This window comes from Stegostoma tigrinum, chromosome 33 (assembly GCF_030684315.1).
Source record: "Stegostoma tigrinum isolate sSteTig4 chromosome 33, sSteTig4.hap1, whole genome shotgun sequence".
Classification (NCBI taxonomy): Eukaryota; Metazoa; Chordata; class Chondrichthyes; order Orectolobiformes; family Stegostomatidae; genus Stegostoma; species Stegostoma tigrinum.
Genome location: NC_081386.1, coordinates 2,260,429 through 2,285,034, shown reverse-complemented (window position 1 = coordinate 2,285,034; position 24,606 = coordinate 2,260,429). Strand labels below are relative to the sequence as shown.

Sequence of the window (24,606 nt, the reverse complement as noted above, 5' to 3'; positions counted from 1 at the left end):
AACAGGACTGGACAGGGTAGATGTATGGGGGATGTTCCTGATGATGGGTGTCCTGAACCAGGATTTACAGGATAAGGATTCAAGGTAAACCATTTGGGACAGAGACGAGGAGACATTTCTTCACCCAAAGAGGGGTATGCCCGTGAATTCATTACCACAGGAAGTAGTTGATGCCAGAACATTGACTGTACTCAAGAGGAAACCAGAAATAGCACTTGGGGTGAATGGGATCAAAGGTTATGCAGAGAAAGCAGGATTAGGCTGTTGAGTTGGACAATCAGCCATGGTCGTGAAGAATGGTAGAGCAGGCTCGAAGGGCCGAATGGCCTCCTCCTGCTCATATTTTCTGTTGCTACTGATTGGGTCTGATTTGGATGTTGCTAAGTAATTTAACTGTTCCAAGGCAGATGGGGGTGGGCTTTCCAGGGTGTAAATTCTCCTGGCTGCCGACCCACGAATTCTCTTACTCAATTCAGCGCTAGTGGGACTCTTTTGTTGTTTCAAGTCCACATGCTGGCAGCAACTAGAATGATTTGCTGGCTCAAATCCTGAAAAAAATTTCAATTGTTTGCATGAGGTTTGGCTTTGTTTTGGGGTTTTGTTGTGGGCTGACCTCCAATCCCTCCGTTCAGGATATATCCTGAGTGAGGCTATGCAATCGCCTTCACTCAGGTAGCGTTTCTCCAAGCTGAGTAGGCCTGGCGAGGAGTCCACTTCCATTGGCATACCCTGTAACTCATAGGCAGCACTTGACACGTTTTATAATGACAAAACCAGTTGTAGCACCTGTTTGAAGTTAAGTTGGGCGTCAGCTAAAAAAAGCACTTTTGGAAGGTTACATCATTAATCCCAATAACAAACATTGTCTTAGTATCTCATTAAGGGTTAAACCAAAGTCGCATGCCTCTGCCTATTGTCTTAAGCTTGTTAAAAATCCTGACATGGATTCCTCTGGCTATCAACCTGCCAAGTAAAACAGATAGCATCTCAGAATTGGAGGCAGCTTGCGGTCGTAATATTCCTTAACTAAATCCGTCCAACTTTGAAAGGTTTCAGCATCTGGTGTGTCAGGAAACATTAGGCTGCTAATAACCAAAAAAGCTGCAGGTCCACAAGCTGTCAGGAGAATTGCTCATTTCTTTTCATCTGGCACAATGTCAATTTCCCCACAAAAAAAAATGCATTCTTTCCACATACTGGGCCCAATCTTTAATGACAGGGTCAAGTCAGTCAAGCTTCCCAAATGACGGTAAGCATCATTCCCAAATGATGCTTACCCCAAATCAAAGATAACTATTGAAAGTGAATTTCTTCAAGAGTGTATTTTTTTCTCTTGTCCCCTCTGAAATAACTCCACAGAGGCCAGCACCCTGTTACAAAGTCACCCTTTATTTACATGTGCATTGTACTTGGCACTGGTCCAGCTTCCTCAGAGTCAGCTCCCAGAGTGAACAGAATCTCTGACATTTTCATTTATATCCGTCAGCCTGATTGACAGCCCCAATCAGGGAACTCATTCTTTGAGATCCACTTGGCTGACCTAATTACTATCACTACAAGAGGTATAAATTTTTAAAGTTAAAACTAGATCTAGTGAGAGAAAGCGGGCATAAGATACTGTGATGACCAGGCTTTTGTGGATTAATTTTCAATGAGATAGCTGAGGCCAGATATTATGGGGAGAAGCAGTTGAAATGTGTGCGTAAAATGGAGTCGAAGTAAAGTTCATCCAAACATAACTGAATGGCACAACAGGCTGAAAGAGCTCTAAGGTCTCCCATAAACTAGATTTATCTAAATCAGAAAGCAACACCAGTCTCTCACACAGTAAGCCATAGCCTGCAGTTTGTAAGCCTCCATTCCAACCAATTCCAGACAAAGATATATTAGGGACATCAAAATGTCAATTATGGTATCTGCAGCACTAGCTATGTGAGAGAAGTCTGTTTGAGTGGGGTTGCAACAGGAAGTCTGAATGCACATGCCCAACATGCAATTTATATTGGTGCACCCTCTAGAGGCAAAGTCAGCTACAACAAGTAGCAAAATCACAGGAAAATGTATAGCTGCCTACATTTCCAGGCTACTCTATAGGTAAAGTGGCAGGTTGCACAATTTTAAAGTCAGTTTCTGCAGGTTTTCATGAATGTAAACTTACACTTCTCCCCTAATTAAATATATTCTATTTGCATTCTCCATTTCTGAAATTTAGAACATTTTCCATACTCTTTGGTCTCCACTTAAGGTGAAAGTAACTGTTTTAAAATTGTATCAGAGATAGTAGGAACTCCAGATGGTGGAGAATCCGAGATAACAAGGTGTAGAGCTGGATGAACACAGCAGGCCAAGCAGCATCAGAGGAGCAGGAAGGCTGATGTTTCAGGCCTACACTGTCCGCTCTCCCTGGACTGACGTATCTCCTCCCTACCTGGGATTAGATGGATTTCATACTTGAGTCTTAACAGACATTGTTGATGAAGTAATAAAATTCATTGTTTTTAGTTTACCAAAATTCTCTCAATCAGGAAAGAGTACATCAGATTGGAATGTCACAAACATGGTCTTTCTACTGAAGAAATAGGACGCAGAAAACAGGAAACTATAGGTTAGTTAATTTGATTTTTTATTCATTCATGGGACGAGGGTGTCGCTGTTAGGCAGCGTTTATTGCCCAGAGGGCAGGTAAGAGTCAATCACATTACTATGGGCTTGATGTCACATGTAGGCCAGACCAGATAAGGATGGCAGATTTCGTACCCTAAAGGACATTAGTGAACCAGATGGGTTTTTCCAACAACCGACAATGGATTCATGGTCATCATTAGATTCTTAATTCCAGGTATTTTATTGAATTCAATAAAGGAAATGGCAGATGAAATGAACAAATATTTTACTTCTCATCAAGAGAAAAGAAAACAAAATTCAATAGTGGCGACAATGAAGACATGATAGCTAAATTCTGAGAAACACAAAGGTAGATATAAAAGTAAATTATGAAGCATACAAGCAGTTTGCACAAAATTATAGATAGGTTGAATGTGCAGGCAAAAACTAGGAAGATAGAATATAATATGGAAAATGTGTAATTGTTCTTTTTGACAAGAAGTATAAAAAGACTAGTATTATTTAAATAGAGAACGACTGCAGAATTCTGAAGTGCAGGAGAGGTTTTGGGGCTCCACTGCATGAATCAGAAATCTTAGTACACCAGTATAGCAGATAATCAAGAAATCCAAATGAGATGCTATGCTTTGTTACAAAAGGATTTAACATAAAAATAAGTATAGCATGCTTAAGTTGTACTGAGCATTGCTGACACCATGCTTGAATACTGTATTAAATTTTGGTCTCCTTATCTGATGATGTGAATAAATTGCAGGCAGTTCAGATGTGGTTTAGTAGATTGTTACTTGGAATAATGAATTATGAGAATAGGGTAGACAAACTGAGCTGGATTCCACTGGAGTTAGAAGAGTGGAGGCATGACTTGATTGAAGTCTAAGATCCTAAATGGCCTTGATGAGGTAAATTTGGAACAGGACATTTCCCTTTGTGGGGGAGTCCAGAAGTAGAAGGCACGGTGTTAAAATTAGGGGTGGCCCTTTTGGGACAGAGATGAGGAAAATTGTTTTTTCAGAGAGTTGGACAATTTGGGATCATTCTGTCTCAGGAGGCAATGGATACAGAGTTTTTTTTGTTAGGCAAAGATAAATTGATTTTCTTGTCTAATAAGAATTAAGGTTTATGGGGACAGACAGAAGAGTGGAATTGGAAACACAGTCAGATCAACTACAGACTTAATAAATGATACAGCAGGATCATGGATCAAATGATCTACTTCTGATCCTATTTTGCATGTTCTCAACAATACTTGTATTATCAATATTGCAGAGACTAGGTATCATGGTGGGATTTGAGCCAGTGTCACCACAGTATTAGCCTGGGCCTCATGAGAAATTACCACCATCTTCCCCATGATCTGATCAATTGTTACATTGTTGCTTGAGAGAGCTAGCTTTACAAAACACATTGGCTCTCGGGTCTCTTTTTTTCCTATTCATTATGGGATGGGGGTAACGCTGACCAGGCAGCATTTATTGCCCAACCCTAACTGCCCTGGTTCAGAGTCAACCACATTGCTGTCAGTCAGGAGTTACACATAGGACAGACCAGGTAAGCATAGCAGTTTACTTCCTAAAGGACAATCTAATAAGAATCAAAGGTTACTGTGGATATGCGGAATTAGAAACCAGTCAGACGGAAATTGAGGAACAAGTATGTAGAGACACCTCAGATATATCTAAGAATAATAAGGCTGTAATAGTAGGTGACTTTATTTTTGACATTGAGTGGAACTACCAAAGTGTTAAAGGTGCAGATGTGATGAATTTTATAGACTCCCTCCAACGTGGAAGCAGGCTATTTGAACCATTGAATCACACTGACCCTCTGAACAGCATCCCACCCAGACCCACATCCCTAGCCTGTGTGATCTTGTATTTCCCATGGCTAATCGACCTAGCCTGCACATTCCTGGACCCTATGGGTAATTTAGCATGGCCAATCTACTTAATGTGCACATCCTAGGACGGCAGGAGGAGACTGGAGCACTTGGACAGACCCACGTAGGTAAAGAAAGAATGTGCAAACTCCACAGCATAAGTCACTGAAGGGTAGAATCAAACCCAGGTCCCTGGCGCTGTTAGTGCTAACTACCACACCAATTTATTAAATGTGTTCAAGAAAATGTTCTTAATCAGTATGTGAATGTTTGTACTAGAGAAGGAGCAAAAATAGACCTTTTCTTGGGTAATAAGGCAGGGCAAGTTACTGAAACGATAATAATTCAAACACTTTAGGTCTAATGATCATAATTCTATTGGTTCTAAAATAGTTTATGGGTAAGGATAAGCCTTCCATAAAAATCAAAGTTTTTATTTCGAGTCAGGCAAATTTTAATGGTATGAGATCAGAGCTTTCAAAAATTGATTGGAGTAGACTGTCCGCAGTTAAAAAAATTTGGTAAATGAGAGGCTTTCAAAAGCGTGATAACAAGAATTCAGAGTCATTATGTTCCTGTTAGGGTGAAAGGTAAGGCTGGTAGGGTTAGAGAACAATTGATGTATAATGATACTAAGGGTCTATTCAAGAATTTTAAAAAATCATGCATTAGACATAGACAACTGGGTTCAAATGAATCTCCTGAATGCTATGAAGAGTCCAGGAGCATTCTTAAGAGGAAATCAGGAATGCAAAGACAGGATATGAGACATCCTTGATAAATAAGGCTAATGACAATCTAGAGAAATTCTACAAGTACATTAAGAGCAAGAGAGCAACTAGAGATAGAGTAAGGCTCCATAAAGATCAAACAGGCCATCTTTGTGTTGAACCTCAGGAGGTGAGAGATATCTAAATCAATATTTCGCATTAGTTCTTAAAGTGTGGATAGAAATGGAGGCTAAAGAACTCGGGGAAATAAATATTGATGTTTTGAAAACAGTTCACATTATACAAGAGGAAGTGCTGGAGGCTTTAGAAAATATAATAATCTCCTAAACCTCCTGGACCTGATCTACCGTATCCCCGGGTATAGTTGGAAATTTGAAAGGAAAGTGTGGGGTCCCTTGCAAAAATATTTGAATCATCTATAAACACGTGTGAGGTGTCGGCTTACTGGACCATGGCTAATGTTGTGCCTTTGTTGAAGAAAGGATGTAGGAAACAGCCTGGGAATTATACAGAGATAATGGGAACTGCAGATGCTGGAGACTCCAAGATAATAAAATGTGAGGCTGGATGAACACAGCAGGCCAAGCAGCATCCCAGGAGCACAAAAGCTGACGTTTCGGGCCTAGACCCTTCATCAGAGAGGGAATTATACATCTGTGAGACTGACTTTGGTGGTGACTAAGTTGTCGGAAGTGATTCTGAAAAATAGGAATATATTTGGAGAGGCAAGGAACTAGGGATGGTCGGCACAGTTTTGTGCAAGGGAAATCGTGTCTCACAAACTTGATTGAGTTTTTGAGTGCAGTAGACATTGTTTACTTGGACTTTAGTAATGCCTTTGACAAGAGTTCCGCATGATAGACTAATTAATTAGTTAGATCACGTGGAATTCAGGGTGAACTTGTCAGTTGGATACAAAATTGACTTAATGGCAGGAGACAGAGTGATGGTGAAGAGCTTGTTTTCGGACTGAAAGTCTGTGACCAGAGGTGTTCCACAGGGATCTGTGTTGGGTCCACTTTTATTTGTCATTTATATAAATTTTTTGAATGATAATATTGAAGGCATTGTTGGTAAGTTTGCACTTGACACTAAACTTGGTGATATAGTGGACAGTGAAGAAGGTCATCAAAGATTACAAAGAGTTCTTGATCAATTGGGTCAATGGGGTGAAGATTGGTAGATTGAGTTTAATTTGGATAAATGCGAGGTATTGTGTTTTGGTAAAACAAGCAAGAGCAGTACTTACACAATTAAAAGTAGGGAATTGGGCAGTGTTGTAGAACAGACAGACAAGTACATAATTCTTTAAAGTTTTCATCACACATAGGCAGGGTTGTTAAGAAGGAGTTTAGTACGCTTGCCTTCATTGCTCAGACCTTTGACTATAGAACAAAGAAACAAAGAAACCTACAGCACAGGAACAGGCCCTTTGGCCCTCCAAGCCTGCGCCGATCAAGATCCTCTGTCTAACCTGTCATCTATTTTCTAACGGTCTGTGTCCATTTGCACCCTGCCCATCCATGTACCTGTCCAAATATATCTTAAAAGACGTTAATGTGTCTGCGTCTACCACCTCCGCTGGCAACTCGTTCCAGGCGCCCACCACCCTCTGTGTAAAGAACTTACCACGCATATCACCATTAAACTTTCCTCCTCTCACTTTGAACTCATGACCCCTAGTAATTGAGTCCCCCACTCTGGGAAAAAGCTTTTTGCTATCCACCCTGTCTATACCCCTCATGATTTTGTAGACCTCAATCAGGTCCCCCCTCAATCTCTGTCTTTCTAATGAAAATAATCCTAATCTATTTAACCTCTCTTCATAGCTAGCACCTCTTCATACCAGGCAACATCCTGCAGAACCTCCTCTGCACCCTCTCCAAAGCATCCACATCCTTTTGGTCATGTGGCGACCAGAACTGTACACAGTACTCCAAATGTGGCCGAACCAAAGTCCTATACAACTGCAACATGACCTGCCAACTCTTGTACTCAATACCCCGCCCAATGAAGGAAAGCATGCCATATGCCTTCTTGACCACCCTACTGACCTGCGTTGTCACCTTCAGGGAACAATGGACCTGAACATCCAGATCTCTCTGTTCATCAATTTTCCCTAGGACTTTTCCATTTACTATATAGTTCGCCCTTGAATTTGATCTTCCAAAATGCATCACCTCGCATTTGCCCGGATTGAACTCCGTCTGCCATTTATCTGCCCAACTCTCCAGTCTATCTATATTCTGCTGTAATTTCTGACAGTCCCCTTCACTATCTGCTACTCCACCAATCTTAGCGTCATCAGCAAACTTGCTGATCAGACCACCTACACCTTCCTCCAGATCATTTACATATATCACAAACAACAGTGGTCCCAGCACAGATCCCTGTGGAACACCACTGGTTACAGGTCTCCAATTTGAAAAACTCCCTTCTACTACTACCCTCTGTCTCCTGTTGCCCAGCCAGCTTTTTATCCATCTAGCTAGCACACCCTGGACCCCATGTGACTTCACTTTCTCCATCAGCCTGCCATGGGGAACCTTATCAAACGCCTTACTGAAGTCTATGTATATGACATCTACAGCCTTTCCCTCATCAATCAACTTTGTCACGTCCTCAAAGAATTCTATTAAGTTGGTAAGACATGACCTTCCCTGTGCAAAACCATGTTGCCTATCACTGATAAGCCCATTTTCTTCCAAATGGGAATAGATCCTATCCCTCAGTATCTTCTCTAGTAGCTTCCCTACCACTGACGTCAGGCTCACCGGTCGATAATTACCTGGATTATCCTTGCTGCCCTTTTTAAACAAGGGGACAACATTAGCAAGTCTCCAGTCATCTAGGTCCTCACCCGTGTCTAAGGACACTGCAAAGATATCTGTTATGGCCCCGGATATTTCCTCTCTCGCTTCCCTCAGAAACCTGGGATAGATCCCATCCAGATCTGGGGACTTGTCCACCTTAATGTCTTTTAGGATACCTAACACTTCCTCCTTCCTTATGTCAACTTGACCTAGACTAAGCAAACATCTATCCCTAACCTCAACATCCGTCATGTCCCTCTCCTTGATGAATACCGATGCAAAGTACTCGTTAAGAATGTCACCCATTTTCTCTGCCTCAGCGCATAACTTTCCTTCTTTGTCCTTAAGTGGGCCAATCCTTTCTCTAGTTACCCTCTTGCTCTTTATATATGAATAAAGGGCTTTGGGATTTTCCTTAACCATGTTTGCCAGCAATATCTCATGTCCTCTCTTCGCCCTCTTAATCCCTTTTTTTCAGATTCGCTCTACATTCCAGATATTCTTGCAAAGCTTCGTCTGTCCTCAGTCGCCTAGACCTCATGTATGCTTCCTTTTTTCTCTTGGCTAGTCTCACAATTTCACCTGTCATCCATGGCTCCCTAATCTTGCCTTTTCTATTCCTCACTTTCACAGGAATTGGGATGTTGTGTTGAGGTCGTACAGGATGTTAGTGAGCAATGTGCTAACCCTGGTATAACGATGGGTATTATTAAGTTGGAGAGATTTCAGAAGAAATGTACCAGGATGCTGCCAGGAATTGCGAATTTGAGTTATAAGGAAAGGCTGGGACTTTTCTCACTGGGTTGTAGGAGGTTGAGGAGCGGTCTTACTGAGGTTTATAAAATCATGAAGGGGAAAGATAAGGTGAATGGCAGATCTTTTCCTAAGGGTGGGGGATTTCAAGGCTAGGGGTCACATTTTTAATGAGAAAGATTTACAAAACATGTGAGGGGCAACTTCAGACATTCAGCGCTCCTAAACAAGGCACCAGTGGTCTAATCCAATGAGAAGTGGGATTATGGTGTCATTGACAATACTAACAATGACACTCTTAATCACATACCATGTTCATGACAGTCAAGATGAATCGTTGAGCAGCTTCGGCCCCATGATACTCAACCATGTCGGAATCCGCCACCACCAATGTCTCCACTGTATATTCGTTGGTTAATTGAATGGCATTTCTCCTTGGCCGCCGGCCATCAGCCTCCTTCAGTGTCTTTTCTCCTAAAATGGAATGTTAATATATTACTTGTGCTCAACTAAAGCAAGCATTGAGAAATGGAAAAACAAAATCACAAATCATCAGGTAATCTATTAACTTTATCACTGCAGCACTCATCGCCTGATCAGATGAGAGTGGGAATCACCAAATCTGTTTCTGTGATGTATGAATCTTCAATCCAATCAGTCAATGCCAATCATAATGCCAAACAAAACTAGTTCCACTTGCCTGTGCTTGGTCCATATCCTTCCAAATGTTTCTTATTCATGTACTTATCCAAATGTCTTTTAAACATTGTAACTGTACCTGCATTTACCACTTCCTCTGGAAGTCCATTCCACATATGAAGCACTCTCTGTGTAAAATAGTTACTCCTCGCATCTTCTTTAAATCTTTCTCCTTTCACTTTAAAAATATGTCCCCTAGTCTTAACATCTCCTTTCTAGGGAAAAAAATGCCTGCCATTCACCTTATCTCTACCCCTTAGATTTTATAAACTTCAATAAAGTCACCTCTCCAACACTCTAGTGAAAATCATCACAGTCTATCCAGTCTACTTTCATTATCCAAAGACTCCATTCCAGGGAAATATTTTCTGAACCCTCTCCATTCAATAATATCCTTCCTTTAGCAGGGCAACCAGAACGAAACACTGTACTCCAAAAGAAGCCTCACTAACATCCTGTACAACTCCCAACTCCCATACTCAAAGGTCTGAGCAGTGAAGGCAAGCATGCTAAATTCCTTCTTAACCACCCTGTCTATGATGCAAACTTCTAAGAATTATGTACCCTAGATCTGTCTCTTCTACAACACTTCCCAAGGCCCTACTTTTAATTGTATAAATTCTGCCCTTCCTTGTTTTCCCAAAATGCAATACTTTGCATTTATCCAAATTTTAACTCCACCTGCCACTCTTCACCCCATTGACCCAATTGATAAAGAACTCTTTGTAACCTTAAATAACCTTCTTCACTATCCACTACATCAAAAGTTTAGTGTCATCCACAAACTTACTAATCATGCTTTCTATATCATCATTCAAATAATTTATATAAATGACAAACAAAAGTGGACCCAACACCAATCCCTGTGGACACTGCTAGTAACAGGCCTCCAGTCCGAAAAACCATCCTCCACCACCATCCTCTGTCTCCTGCCATTAAGCTAATTTTGTCTCCAACTGGCAAGCTCACCCTGAATTTCACGTGATCTAACTTTATTTAATAACCTACCATGTCAAAGGCTTTAATAAAGCCCATGTAAACAATGTCTCGCACTCTGCCCTGATCAATCAACTTGATTACTTCTTCAAAAACTCAATCAAGGCGTTGAGACACAATTTCCCTTTCATGAAACCATACTGACCATCCCTAATCATTCCTTGCTTCACCAAATGTATATAAATCCTTTCTTTGAGAATCATTTCCAACAACCTACCCACCACCAAAGTTAGATCACAGGGTCTATAATTCCCAGGCTTCTCCTCACATCCCTTCCTAACAAAGGCACAGCATTATCCAGTCATCTGGCACCTCATCTGTAGTTACAGATGACACAAATATTTTAACAAGCGACCCCACAATGTTTTCCCTAACTTCCTACAATGTCCTGGGATATGCTAGATCAGATCCTGGAGATTTATCCACCTTTATATTTTCTAAGATCTCCAGCACTGCCTCTTCTGTAGCGTAAACTGTTTTCAAAACATCAATATTTATTTCCCCAAGTTCTTTCGCTTCCATTTTTTTCTCCACAGTAAAATCTGACGTAAAATACTCATTTATTATATCTCCCATCTTCTGAGGTTCAACAAAACGATGACCTCTTTGACCTTTAAGGGGGCCTACTCTCACTTGGGAATCTGACTTTTTAGTTGGTAGCTTGCAGGTCTTCTGTGTGTCTGAAGTTATTAATTTCATTAATTGAAGTTATAAATGCGGAGATGTCCAGGAGTTGAGATGACTGACCTCTAACATCCACAACCATCCTCCTATGTGCCAGGTATGATTCCAACCAGCAGAAAGTTTGCCCCCGATTCCTACTGATTCCAGTTTTACTAGGGCTCCTTCACAGCACATTCGGTCAAGTGTGGCCTTGATGTCGAGGCTATCCCTTGCATCTCTGGGGCGGCACAGTGGCTCAGGGGTTAGCACTGCAGCCTCACAGCGCTAGGGACCTGGGTTCGATTCCAGCCTCGGGTAACTGTCTGTGTGGAGTTTGCACATTCTCCCCGTGTCTGCGTGGGTTTCCTCCAGGTACTCCGGTTTCCTCCCACAGTCCAAAAATGTGCAGGCTAAGTGGATCGGCCATGCTAAATTGCCTGTAGTGTTCAAGGATGTGTAGGTTATAGGGGGATGGGTCTGGGTGGGATGCTCCAAGGGGCGGTGTGGACTTGTTGGGCCGAAGGGCCTGCTTCCACACTGTAGGGAATCTAATCTAATCTAATCTCAGCTCTGGGATTCAAGGTTTTTGTTCATGTTTGAACCAAATGGGAAGTCAGTAATCTCAACTCCTGGATATCTCTGCAGGTGCTTCTCAGGATAGTGTCCTAGATACAACAATCTTCAACTGCTTCATGTAAAACCTTCCCTTCATAAGACCATAAGTGGGGATGTTCGCCAATAATTGCACAAATGTTTAACATCATTGATGACTCCTCAGAAACTTAAGCAGTTCGTGCTAAAATGCAACAAGATCTGGACAATGTCCAGGCTTGGACTGAGAAGTGGCAAGTATTGTTCACACTACACAAATGTCAGGCAATGACCATCTACCATAGGAGATAATGTAACCATCATTCTTTTATATTCAATGGTGTTACCATCACTGAATACCCCAATATCAACATCTTAGAGTTACCTTCGACCACAAACTGCACTGGACTTGTGATATAAAAACAGAGGCTAAAAAAGCAGGTCAGAAGCCGCAGTGAGAATAAGAATAAGAATATATAAAAATACTGCAGTGAATAACTCCCCTTCTGACTCCCCAGGACTACCATCTACAAGGCACAAATCAAGAGTGTGATGGAATACTCCTCACTTGCCTAGTTGGGCACAGCTCCGTCAACATTCCAGAAGCTTGATACCATCCAGGACAAAGCAGACAACTTGATTGGCACCACATCCACAAACCTCCACTCCCTCCAACGCCAACAATCAGTAGCAGCAGTTTGTACTACGTACAAAATGCACTGCTGAAATTCAGTTAAGATCCATAGACAGCACCTTCCCAACCCACAACCATATCATCTAGAAGGACAAGGGCAGCCTTACATAGGAACACCACCATCCTCAAGGTCCCCTCCAAGCTACTCCACATCTTGACTTGGAAATATATCACATTAAGGAGGTCAGGAGCTGAGTGCCCCTAGCAGAATCTAAACTGAGTGTCAGTGAACAGGTTATCGCTGAGAAGGCACTAAAACTGGAGGCACACCAATATCCTTGCGGAGTTTGCTAGTGCTGCTTAAGAGGGTTTAAACTAGTGTGGCGGGGCGTGGAACTGGAGCAGCAGGTCAGCACGTGAAGAGAAGGTAGAGATTATTAGACTGAACAAGCAAGACCTGTTCAATGAACTAGGAACGACTATAAAAACTGTATTGAGTAAGACAGGAGGGAGAAATAATAAAAATATGTTGAAGGACATGATCAAGTGTACAGCCCAAATTAGAGTATTTCATACAAATGTATAGAGTGTAAGGAACAAATTAAATGAGTTGCAGACATGTATTCAAATTATAAACCATGGTACAGTAGCCATTGCAGAACTGGAGGATGGTCAGGTCTGGGAACTAAACTTACCCAGGTTACAAGGTTTACAGGAAGGCTGGAGAAAAAAGCATTGGGTATGAAGTAGCATTCCCGATTAGAAACGGAGTCACTCCTATGGTGAGGGAGGATGTAATGAGGAGAAAGCACTCAATGGATGTAACTAAGGAATCTTAAAGTAACTAAAACCACAATGGTATCAAATATAGATCACATGGCAAAATCTCAAAAGTGCTAGACTGTATAAATGCTGAAATTAGGAAACTACATAGAAAAGGCAGAGTAGTTTTAATAGGGATTTTAACAGACTGCGAGAGACAGACATGCACCTACCAGAAAGACTATGAATTTCTACTGTGTCCAGAATAGTTTCCTATGGCAATATGCCATCGATGTGACAAAGGATCATGCAATATTTGACTAGTAATGAGTCGGATTTAATTAATTTAATTTACTTTAACGTTCGTGAGCATTCGTCAAATAGTGATCAAGTTTCATGTAACGTTTATAAGTGACAAGCAAAGATCATATTCTAGAATTTTGGATTTAAGTAAGGCAGGCTTTAATGGGATGAAGCAGAGATTGCCCACGCTAAGTTAGAATGCTCTGCTAATAGATAAAACATGAAGGAACTGTGGGGGTATTCAAAGAAACATTGTATATTGTTCTCAAAAAGAGTTTGCACCCACGTGAAGGAAAAGCTCCAGCTCACAAAAAAAACCAGCCACGGACGTCTGAGGTGGTAAGGGACAGCATAAAATTAAAAGAAAAGGTTATAAAACACAGAGAACAGTACAGATTCCACAGAATGGGACAAATACGGAGACAAACAAAGGGCCACTAAGTGCCTTAAAAGAGTAGACAAAAAAGTTAATGAACGGAAACTTTCAAAGGTCAAAAAGAAAATAAGTAAAGTTTGTATAGTTATATGAACAAAAAGCAGCTGGTTAAGAGTATTATTGGCTCACTATGGAGAGTGGGGATATTGCCAGTCACCATGGGGAAATGGCAGACGTTCCGAATAAATATTTTGCTTCAGTATTGACAGCAAAAAGGGAGGATACCTCATGGAAGTCCCAAACAGAGTAACACCGGATCAGGGACAGGGTCTAAATAAAGGGGAAATTAATGGAACTGACAACTGCTAAATCCCCAGGACCTAACAGTTACCACCTACGAGTACTAAAGGTAGCATTTTTTTTCTTTCTTCATTCACGGGATAAGGGCTTCACTGGCTAGGCAGCATTTATTGCCCACCTCTAATTGCCCAGAGGGCAGTTAAGAGTCAACCACATTGCTGTGGGTCTGGAGTCACACATAGGCCACATCAGGTAAGGATGGCAGTTTCCTTCCCTAAAGTACACTAGGTAGGAGAGCATATTGCCAATGTCCTCACCATCATCTTTCAGAGTTTCCTAAATTCAGGAGTGGAATCTCTAGATTGGAAATTTGCTCATGTCATTCCACTCTTTAAGGAGAGTGACAAAGAGAAACCAGTGAATTACAAACAAGTCAACTTAACGTTTGTGGTGGGAGAACTGTTGGACCATAGAAACAAGGATACAGTAGCTGATCATCTTAAATTTTCTGTTAATCAGGGGGAGTCAACATGGACTCGTGAAGGGAGGTCATGCTTGATAAACCTCAGTTTTTTTTGAAGAACTGACAGGGGTGGTGAACACAGATAAGTTGATGGATATTGTTTATATGGATTTCCAGAAACTATTGATAAAGTCCCACACAAGACAATGTTAGTTCAGGAAAAAGTCTGCAGAATTAGAATTAGATTTTTATTCGAATTAGATTTTATTGTCACATACACTCAAGTACAAAAGTACAGGAGTGAAAAGCTTACAATATTGCCTCTCATGGAGCCAAGTTAGAAACAAAGTATAAATCTTAAATACAAGAGGAACAAAGAAGAAAATTAGTTGCTTTACCTTACAATGATTCATAGTATTAGTTAGAACTAAAACATAGCTAAAAGGATAAACGTTATATTGTTGAGGACAAATTACAGACATGGACAGGAAATTGGTTGAGAGACAAGAAATAGAGTTGGAATAATGGGCAAATACTCAAATTGGCCAAACATGACAAGTGGTGTCCCGCAGGGATTTGTGCTGTTGCCTCAATTATTCACAATACTTGTTAACAACTTGGATAATGGCATTAAAAAGTCAAATTTCTAAATTTGCTAATGACACAAAATTGGGCAATATTGCAGGCAGTGTTGATGACAGCACAAAATTACAACAGGATGTTGATGGATTAGATGAATGGGCAAAGCTTTGGCAGATGGACTTTAATATAAGCAAGTGTGAGGTTATTCATTTCAGATCCAGGTCAGGGTATTTTTTAGAACACACAAAGTAAAATACAGCAGATGTACAATGGGATTTGGGGGTTCAGCTGCATAGCGCTTTAAAATGCCACAAACCGATGCAGGAAATAGTCAAAAAGGTTAATGGAATGCTCACCCTCATATGTAAAGACTGGAGCATAGGGATGCAGACATTATGCTGCAGTTATGCAAAATTCTAGTTAGACTTCACTTCGTGTAAAGAGACCAAACTTGGGCACCTTAAAAAGGATGCTTTGGCCTGGTGGGAGATCAATATTGGTTTTAAAACATGATACCTGGACTTCAGGATTTAAGTTATGTGAACAGACTAGACGAAATAGACCTTTATTCTCGAGAAATTAGAAGGTTAATGTCTGATCTAATTAAGGATCTTCAGGATATTAACAGGGAAAGTCAGGCTAGATAAAGATGAACTGATTGAAGATTCTAGAAGCAGGGACATAAGTCTAGGAATTAGGGCCAAGCCATTCAGGAGAGATATTAGAAAGCACTTCTACACTCAGAGAGTACTGGAGGTTTAGAACTCTTCCTCAAGTAGCAGTTAATGTTCAATTGTTAAATTTAAATGTGTGATAGACAATTTTTTATCAGGCCCCAGGCAGACATTTGAAGTTGGACCATATATCAATCATAAGACCATAAGATATAGGAGCAAAATTAGGCCATTTGGCCCACTGAGTCTGTTCTGCCATTCAATCATGGCTGATATGTTTCTTAACCCCATTCTCCTGCCTTCTCATCATAACGTCAATCCTCTTACTCATCAAGAACCTATTGGCAGCACAGAGGCTCAGTGGTTAGCATTGTTGCCTCACAGCACCAGCGACCTGCGCTCAATTCCAGCCTCGAGCAACAGTCTGTGTGGAATTTGTACATTCTCCCCATGTCAGCATAGGGCTCTTCTGGGTCCTCCAGTTTCCTTCCACAGTCCAAAGATATACAGGTTAGGTGGATTGGCCATATTAAATTGCCCATAATGCCCAAGGATGTGCAGGCTAGCTGGATTAGCCATGGGAAACATGGGGTTACAGGGAAAGTTTGGGCTGTGAGCCTGGATGGGAAGCTCTTCAGAGGAATGATGTGTATAAAATGGGCTCAATGGCCTGCAACCGCACCGTAGGGATTCTGTGAAAAATTCTGTGAAATCCTATCCATCGTAAATATGCTCACTGACTTGGCCTCCACAACATACTGCAGCAAAGAATTCCACAAATCAACCACCTGAAGAAATTTCCCTTCATCTCAGATCTAAATGGTCATCACTCTGAGGCTGTGCGCTTAGGTCCTAGTCTCTCCCTTACTTGTCCATTCAATCCAGGCCTCTCAGTATTTTGTAAGTTTCAACGTGATCTATCCCATCCTGCTAAACGTCACCAAGTACAGACCCAGAGTCATCAAGTGCTCCTCATGTGACAATGCTTCTTGCTGTGGGATCAATTCTTGTAAACCTCATCTGGATTGTTTCCAATGCTAGCACATCTTTCCTTAGGTATGAGGCCTAAAATTGCTCACAATATTCCAAATGCAATCTAACCAAAAATAACAATGTGTAGAGCTGGATAAATACAGCAGGCTAAACAGTATCAGAGGAGCAGAAAGGCTGATGTTTTGGGTCATTTCTGAAGAAGGGTCCAGGCCTGAAACATCAGCCTTCCTGCTCCTCCGATGCTGCTTGGCCTGCTGTGTTCATCCAGCTCTACACTTTGTTATTTCAGATTCTCCAGCACCTGCAGTTCCTACTATGTCTGAAACAGCCTAACCAAAGCCTTGTACAGCCTCAGACCTCTGTTCTTGTATTGCAGTCCCCTTGAAATGAATGCCAACTTTGCATTTGCCTTCCCAACCGCCTAACATGCACATTAACTTTAAGACAATCCTGCACTAAGACTCCCCAGTCCCTTTGCCCTTCAGATTTCCAAAGTCTTTCCCCATTTAGAAAATAGTCTACACCTCTACTCTTCCTACCAAAGTGCATAACTTCACACTTTTCCACATTGTATCCAACTGCAACTTCTTTGCTCACTCATCGAGCCTGTCCAAGTCCTCCTGTAGCCTCCCTGCTTCCTCAACCCTATCTGTACCTCCATCCAACTTTGTGTTATCTGCCCTTAAATCCTTCGTCTACATCACTAATGCATAACTTGCAGTCCCAACACTGACTCTGCAGATCTCCACGAATCACCAAGACCCCTTTATCTCTTCTCTCTGCCTTCTGTTAGTCAGCCTTCCGTGCAGTACATTGTCCCTAATGCCATGGCCTCTTATTTAGCAGTCCTCAAAGTCCTTCAAAACATCAAATTAGATCACATATACTGGTTCCCCTTTGTTAAATTTGCTCATTACCTCAAAAGAATTTTAACAGATTTGTCAGGCATGACCTCTCCTTGATGAAGCCGGAGTGACTCTTCCTTTACTTCCAAGTACTCAGCAATCTCATCCTTAATAACAGACTCTAAAATCTTAACATTGACCAATGCCAGCTAACCGGCCTACAGTTTCCTGTCTTCTGCCTCTCCCACCTTCTTAAACAGGGGTGCTATTTCAGCCATTTTCCAGTCTTCTGGGACCTTCCCTGACTCCTGTGATTCCTTAAAGACCACCAATGCCTCTATAATCTCAGATAACAAGGTGTGGAGCTGGATGAACACAGCAGGTCAAGCAGCATCTTAGGAGCAGGAAAGCTGACGTTTCGGGCCTAGACCCTTCTTCAGAAATGGGGGAAAGGAAGGGGAATCTTAAATAAATAGGGAGAGAGGGGGAGGCAGATAGAAGATGGATAGAGGAGAAGATAGGTGGAGAGGTTTTAAGGCTGAAGAGATTACGAGAGAGTTGCAGTGGGAGAGAGATCCCCCTGAGGTTGGTCCGCAGGGAGGAGGGTAACTTCTTCAGGTTAGGCATCCTTGGAAGAGGCTTTGCAGCGGGGTTTAAATTGTATCAGAGATAATGGGAACTGCAGATGCTGGGGAATCCGAGATAACATGGTGTGGAGCTGGATGAACACAGCAGGCCAAGCAGCATCTTAGGAACAGGAAAGCTGATGTTTCGGGCCTAGACCCTTCATCTATAATCTCATCAGCCATCTCCTTCAGAGCCCTGAGGTGTAGCCCATCCAGGGGTGGTGATTTATCTACCTTCAGACATTTCAGCTTCCCTAGTGCCTTCTCTTTAGCGATGGCCACGATGCTCACCTCTGCTCCCTGACTCTCAAAGTTTTGGTATATTGCCGCTGTGTCACGTGAAAATTGATGCAAAGCATCTATTCAGTTCCTCTGCTATGATCTTACTGAATGGCAGAGCAGACTCAAGGGGCCTACTCTTGTTCCTACATTCCTAAGCTATGAGAAAAAAATTGTGGAAACACTAAGTTAAGACAGGAATTAGTTGAGATGAAGTAGGAGTTGGAGAAAACAAAAAATGAATAAATTGATAAAGCAGGAGCAGAGGAACCAGATGAATTTATTACATTTGGCTAGTTCCAAACTCAGTGTGAAAAGGTTTACCAGGAAGCATAGTGTGCAATCAAAGACTGTGATAATGCCCAAAAAACTGTGGCCAAGTGGCCATAAAAATGCACAAATTTACAGTTATGCACAAAGCCCTACATCAAGCACGCAAAGAACATAAAGCCTGCACTGCACGACATTCTCAATGCCAGCGTGAGATTGATGAATCTCGAAAGTTCAGCTTTCAGCACAGAAAGGACTGATATGTACATTTGGAACCAAAATCAGAGGAGTAGTGGGGAGGGGAAAGAATGAGATAGAATGGGGTACAGGCTCACAGGTACACCAAGTGTGGTGATGACTGGGGACACCCCAACGTTCCCTTCCCAGGGGAATCAGAGCTCTCTGAAACCCAAGTGTCTTTGCCTGCCTCAATGAACCCTTTGACAACGAGCCACCAGGACAATCAAAATAATGAAAATCCAATCACACATACAAGCCCTTTCACAGCAGCACAATTAGCTGAGGTAGCAAAAAGATCCCCACATTTGAGCAGTGATAGTAAGAACTGCCAATGCTGGAGTCAGAGATAACACAGAGTGAGCTGGAGGAACACAGCAGGCCAGGCAGCATCAGAGGAGCAGAAAAGTTGATGTTTCGGGTCAGGACCCTCTGCAAACCTCCATTAGCTCTTTTAAAATACCCATCGATGAGTTTTATAAGGGCTCAACCTCATGAAGGAAATAAAACTAATGTTAATTTGCCTGAGCACCGTGGACTACTTTGCCATACCCAAAGGGGGAGGGCAGTAGTAGGTCACGAAAACAGTCTGGTTAACAGCAATCAGCCGCATTAGTAGAGATCTGTAGAGATGTGTGGTTTAAAAAAATGCAAGCAAAAGAAAAGGGAACAGCCAATAGTTTTCTGGAAACTTCTGTGGACTCACTTCACTGAAGTCTTTCAGAATAAAGATCAGTGCAAGGTTAGAAGCACATAATCTCTCAAACTGGAAGAAACTGGTCGAAAGTGAACAGATCATCTGGCAGCAACCTGGGCACTGGACAAGACAACAATAGAAACAGCAAAGTCCTCCTCACCAACATCTGAGAACTAGTGCCAAAATTAGGAGAGCTGTTTCACAGGCTTGCCTGACATAATCAGATTCACAATCATACCTAACAGAAAATGTCCCAGATACGACCATCAGCATCCCTGGCTATGTCCTGTCCCATCAGCAGGACAGACCCAGCAGAGGTGGTGACACAGTTGTATACAGTCAGGATGAAGTTACCCTGAGAATCCTCAACATTGACTGCGGACCACCTAAAGTCTCATGGCTTCAGGTTAAACATGAGCAGGGAACCTCCTGGTGATTGCCACGTACCATTCTCCCTCAGCTGATGCATTAGTGCTCATTCATGTTGAACAACACTTAAAGGAACTGAAAATGGCAAGGGCAGAAAATGTAATCTGGGTGGGAGATTTCAACGTCCACCAAGACTGGCTCAACAGCAGTGCTACTGATCTACCTGTCGGGTCCTAAAGGACATCACTGCTGGGGTGGGTCTGCGGCAGGTGGTGACGGAACCAACACGAGGGAAAAACATACTTGGCTTCATTGTTACCAATCTGCCATCTGCAGTTGCATCTGACCATGACAGTATCAGTGAGAACGACTACCTCACAGTCCTTGTAGAGATGAAGTCCTGCATTCACATCAAGAATAACCATCATGTTGTGTGGCACTAGCACTATGCTAAACGGGACACAGCCTTTGAACAGGGCATTGGGGGTCAACCATTAACAGAGGCACTGGAGTGATTCAAGAAGGCAGCTCACCACCATCTTCGCCTGGGCAACTAGGAACAGGCAATAAATGCTGGCCAGTCAGTGCCACCCACATCTTACAAATGTATAACTTGAAAAACATCTGGGTCAGAGTCATATGACATCAGGTTATAGTTGAACAGGTTTATGTGAAATCACAAGTTTTCGGAATTCTTCTTCGCTTGACAAAGGAGGGACCGCTCCAAAAACTTGTGATTTCAAATAAACTTGTTGGACTATAACCTGGGGCTGTGTGACTTCTCACATTGTCTACTCCAGTCCAACACCAGCAGCTCCACATCAGAACAAAAACCTGGACTAGGATTTTAGTGACACACACCACTGGGAGTGGGGGGGGGTGGGTAGAAACTTATGAGATAATTTCAACTCTGCAGATTATACCCACAGTGAGGCTTGGGTTTCAAGGAGAATGGCCCAAGCTTGGGAGAAAGGTTCAGGAGATAGATGTTCCGATTTCTTCCCACAGTCCAAAAATGTGCAGGTTAGTGGAGATAGCATGGTAAATATGAGGTTACAGGGGCAGGGTTGGGGGAGCAGGAAATGGTTGGGATAGAATCAGATAATCCTTACAGTGTGGAAGCAGGTCATTTCATCTATCAAGCCCACACTGGCCCTCCAAAGAACATCCCACCCAAACCCAGACCAACCCCAACCCCATAAGGTTATCCCTGTTATCCTGCGTTTTCCCATGGCTAATCCACCTAACCTCCACACCCTTGAACTGTGAGAGGAAACCAAAGCACCCTGAGAAAACCCACGCAGACACGGGGAAATGTTTGGAGTTTGTACAGTCTCCTGAGGGTGGAATTGAGCCTGAGTCCCAGGCACTGTGAGGCAACAGTGCTAACCACATGCGACTGTGTTGCCCTTTGGAGGGTCGGTGCAGTCTCAATGGGCCGAAGGGCCTCAATCTCCACTGTAGGGATTCTGTAACACTAAGGTAAGCAAGGGTGGAAGGACGTTCCCAGTATGTGGGCCAGAGGTTAGGGTCACCCATCACTGTACATCCCCGCAGAGAGAGGCTGGATAGGCTGGGACATCTTCCCCTGGAGTGTAGGGGGTTGAAGAATGACCTTATTGAGGCTAATAAAATCATGAGGAGCACAGATAAAGTGAATAGCAAAGGTCTTTTCCCCAGAGTAGGAGAATTCAAAATTAGAGGGCATAATTTTAAGACAAGAGGGGAAGGATTTAAAAGGGATATGAGGGGCAACTTTTTCACATACAGGTGGTTCATGCATGGAATGAACTACCAAAGGAAGTGGTAGATGCAGGTACAGTCACAACATTTAGAAGATATTTGGACAGATATATGAATAGGAAAAGTTTAGAGGGATATGGGCCAAATGCAGGCAAGCGTGACTAGTTTAGTTTGGGAAACTTGGTTGGCAATGATGAGTTGGACATAAGGGTCTGTTTCCATGCTGTATGACTCCATGATTTTATGACCACAGACAACAGCAGCTGTTAGGCTTTAACTGTGGCCGAGCAGGCCACCACAGCTGAGAGTGCAGAGCACCCCATCAAAACCCCCAAGAACCAGGAGCAGAGCGGAGACATCAGTCCATGTCTCTACAGGGTCCAACGCAACATTCACCAGCAGCCACAGTGGAGGAAACCAATCGCCCCATCTCCCTGCACCCTCAAATGAATGCAGATCTGAGTGCATAAGGCTGATTCGTGTGCATAACACAACTTGGAACAGTGTATGTGGAACAGTGGGCAATGAGGTAGAGGCCTATACCACCAAAATCTTGTAGGCTATGTAGGCGGGCTCCCACACAGCCCTGAATACATCCACAAAAATCAATGCATCGTGGCACACAAAGAGAAATATCATGTTAAGTGGGTTCACTGGACACTTACACTGGAGGCTGGCCCTTTAGTACTTAAATGCCCATGAGAGGTATTAAACCCCTACTAGGACGGTACGTATCAGAGCCTGAGATCACAGCCCTCAGCCACAAGAAAAATATGAAATGCCTACTCAACAATGTACAGGCTGCACGGAAGGCAGCAGCTCGCCAAATAGTGAAAATCCACCAAGCAAGAATTTGGAGAGGCCCATGCTTGACCTGAGAGTTCACAATTAGGAGGCAAATATTAGTGGAAGGGCATTAAGCAACCACATATGTCTCTTTGGCTAGAACACTAATGAGAGTCAAAATAATTCATTGAGCACTGTGAAAAACCTCATTTGGCCCAAAGGAGTGAATGAATGTTCAAGATCCTCAAAAGTCTAGGGAAATGGTGGGTGTAAGTGAAAACAGAATGGGGTTTAAACATACTGTTTATATTCTGCTGAGATTTGAAATTTACAGCTCTGAAGCATAAATGATTACAAAATATGGTGTTTTGAGTAGAGCTTGCTTCATTTAACTCTTGTACCGTAATTTCTTTTTGCTTAAAAGATGAAATCCTGTGGCATAATTCTTTCAGTTAGTAACTCCACAGGGAATTCACATTGCTTTTTAAAAGCTACTGATATCTGCCAAGATCCTAACAAGTAGGGCAGAAATGTAAATTAAAGGCCCATCCCAGAATTTCATTTTCATAAATGTCAAGTGTGGATTTCTACAAAATAAAGTCATTGCTGTTCTCAATTAAAATTTAAACACTGGCATGAATTTTATAGTGGTAATGATATGAAACTGTCAACTTTCTCAATCACTGGCAGCAACTTAAGGCTGCACATGCACAGAATAATATACAAATCCAGAAACTGCTGTCAGTGATTTTATGCTTATGCATTTGGTTGTTGTCTGCGAGTGTCTGAACACTATGAATTGGAAAATAACTGAATCAATCTGAATTACCCCCTTACGCTGCTGGCCTCACAGTTTAAAATACTCTTGAAAAGGCTACACATTGTTGAATAATGTGTATCTGGGTCTTAGAGAAAAAGTCACCACAGTCCTCTGGGACCATAGGGCTGCTCTCTCATTTGAGACACACAACTGGTTGTGGTTTAATCAGAGTCAATACACTTCACGCAAGGGAGAAGTTAAGAAGGCGGGTCCCTTTATGGTAACCTCCGAGCACTCACACCATAATTAGCTAAATGTCCTAAATTATACTGAGAAGCTAATTTTGTATTTGAAAAAAAAACTTCCTAAATAATGATTTTAAAAGACATTTTAGAACACATTTTCTTTTTAAAAGTTTATTTTAGCCTGTTAGTTCAGTCATTTATGTCAATATCTAAAAAATTAAAAATGAAAGATACTACTATTGATACCATGAACACTTTAATCTGATTAGTCCTCTATCGTTACTGCTGTCACCAAGATGACCCCTATGCTTGTGCCAGATTTAAATTTTGTCTGGTCGGAAGAGATCAGGAGCCTTTGTAGGGTGCTTTAATAAAAGCAGCCAGCACACTTGCTTTGCCATTGAAAGAAAATTCTGATTATAAAAATGAACAAATAAAAGGAATATTCACCACAAAATCTTTTGCACAGCATTTTATGATATTCCTGACTAAGCTGTAACTTGCAGCTTTCACCATTTAGAATTCATCCTTCATCACAGGGCAAACTCTCCAAACCACAGTTTTATCCACAGCTTCCTTCTGATGACAGAAGATGCACCATCGTGGAGATATGATTCTTCCTACGTACTTATTCAAAGAGCTACTTGTCTCAGTGAAGCACTTTGGGGTTGGCAGGGAACGATTTTAACCCCTGCAACAAAAACAAAACACCTGTAACAATGCTCTGTTAATTTGCGCATCTACTCCCTGACTGCTACCGGATTTTATCTTGCTGTTTCAATCAGACAAGCAGGAGATCCGCAGCTGGAATGACCTTCCTTTAAAAATACAAATCAAGATCCAAATGCAGTTCAAAGGTTTGAGTGGAGAATGCCTTCCAAACATTTCAACAAGAGCTAAGCAATGGACAGAGGA

General features: G+C 42.1%; 1 protein-coding gene across 1 annotated transcript in view; it reads right to left on the bottom strand.

Moving 5' to 3' along the window:
- The window catches only part of adamts17 (ADAM metallopeptidase with thrombospondin type 1 motif, 17), a 505,079-nt gene that overhangs the window by 420,335 nt on the left and 60,138 nt on the right, over positions 1-24,606 (bottom strand). The window contains exon 4 of the mRNA XM_059639195.1: positions 9,109-9,272. Within this exon, the coding sequence (XP_059495178.1) occupies positions 9,109-9,272 (164 nt within the window). The remainder of the gene's footprint in view (positions 1-9,108; positions 9,273-24,606) is intronic.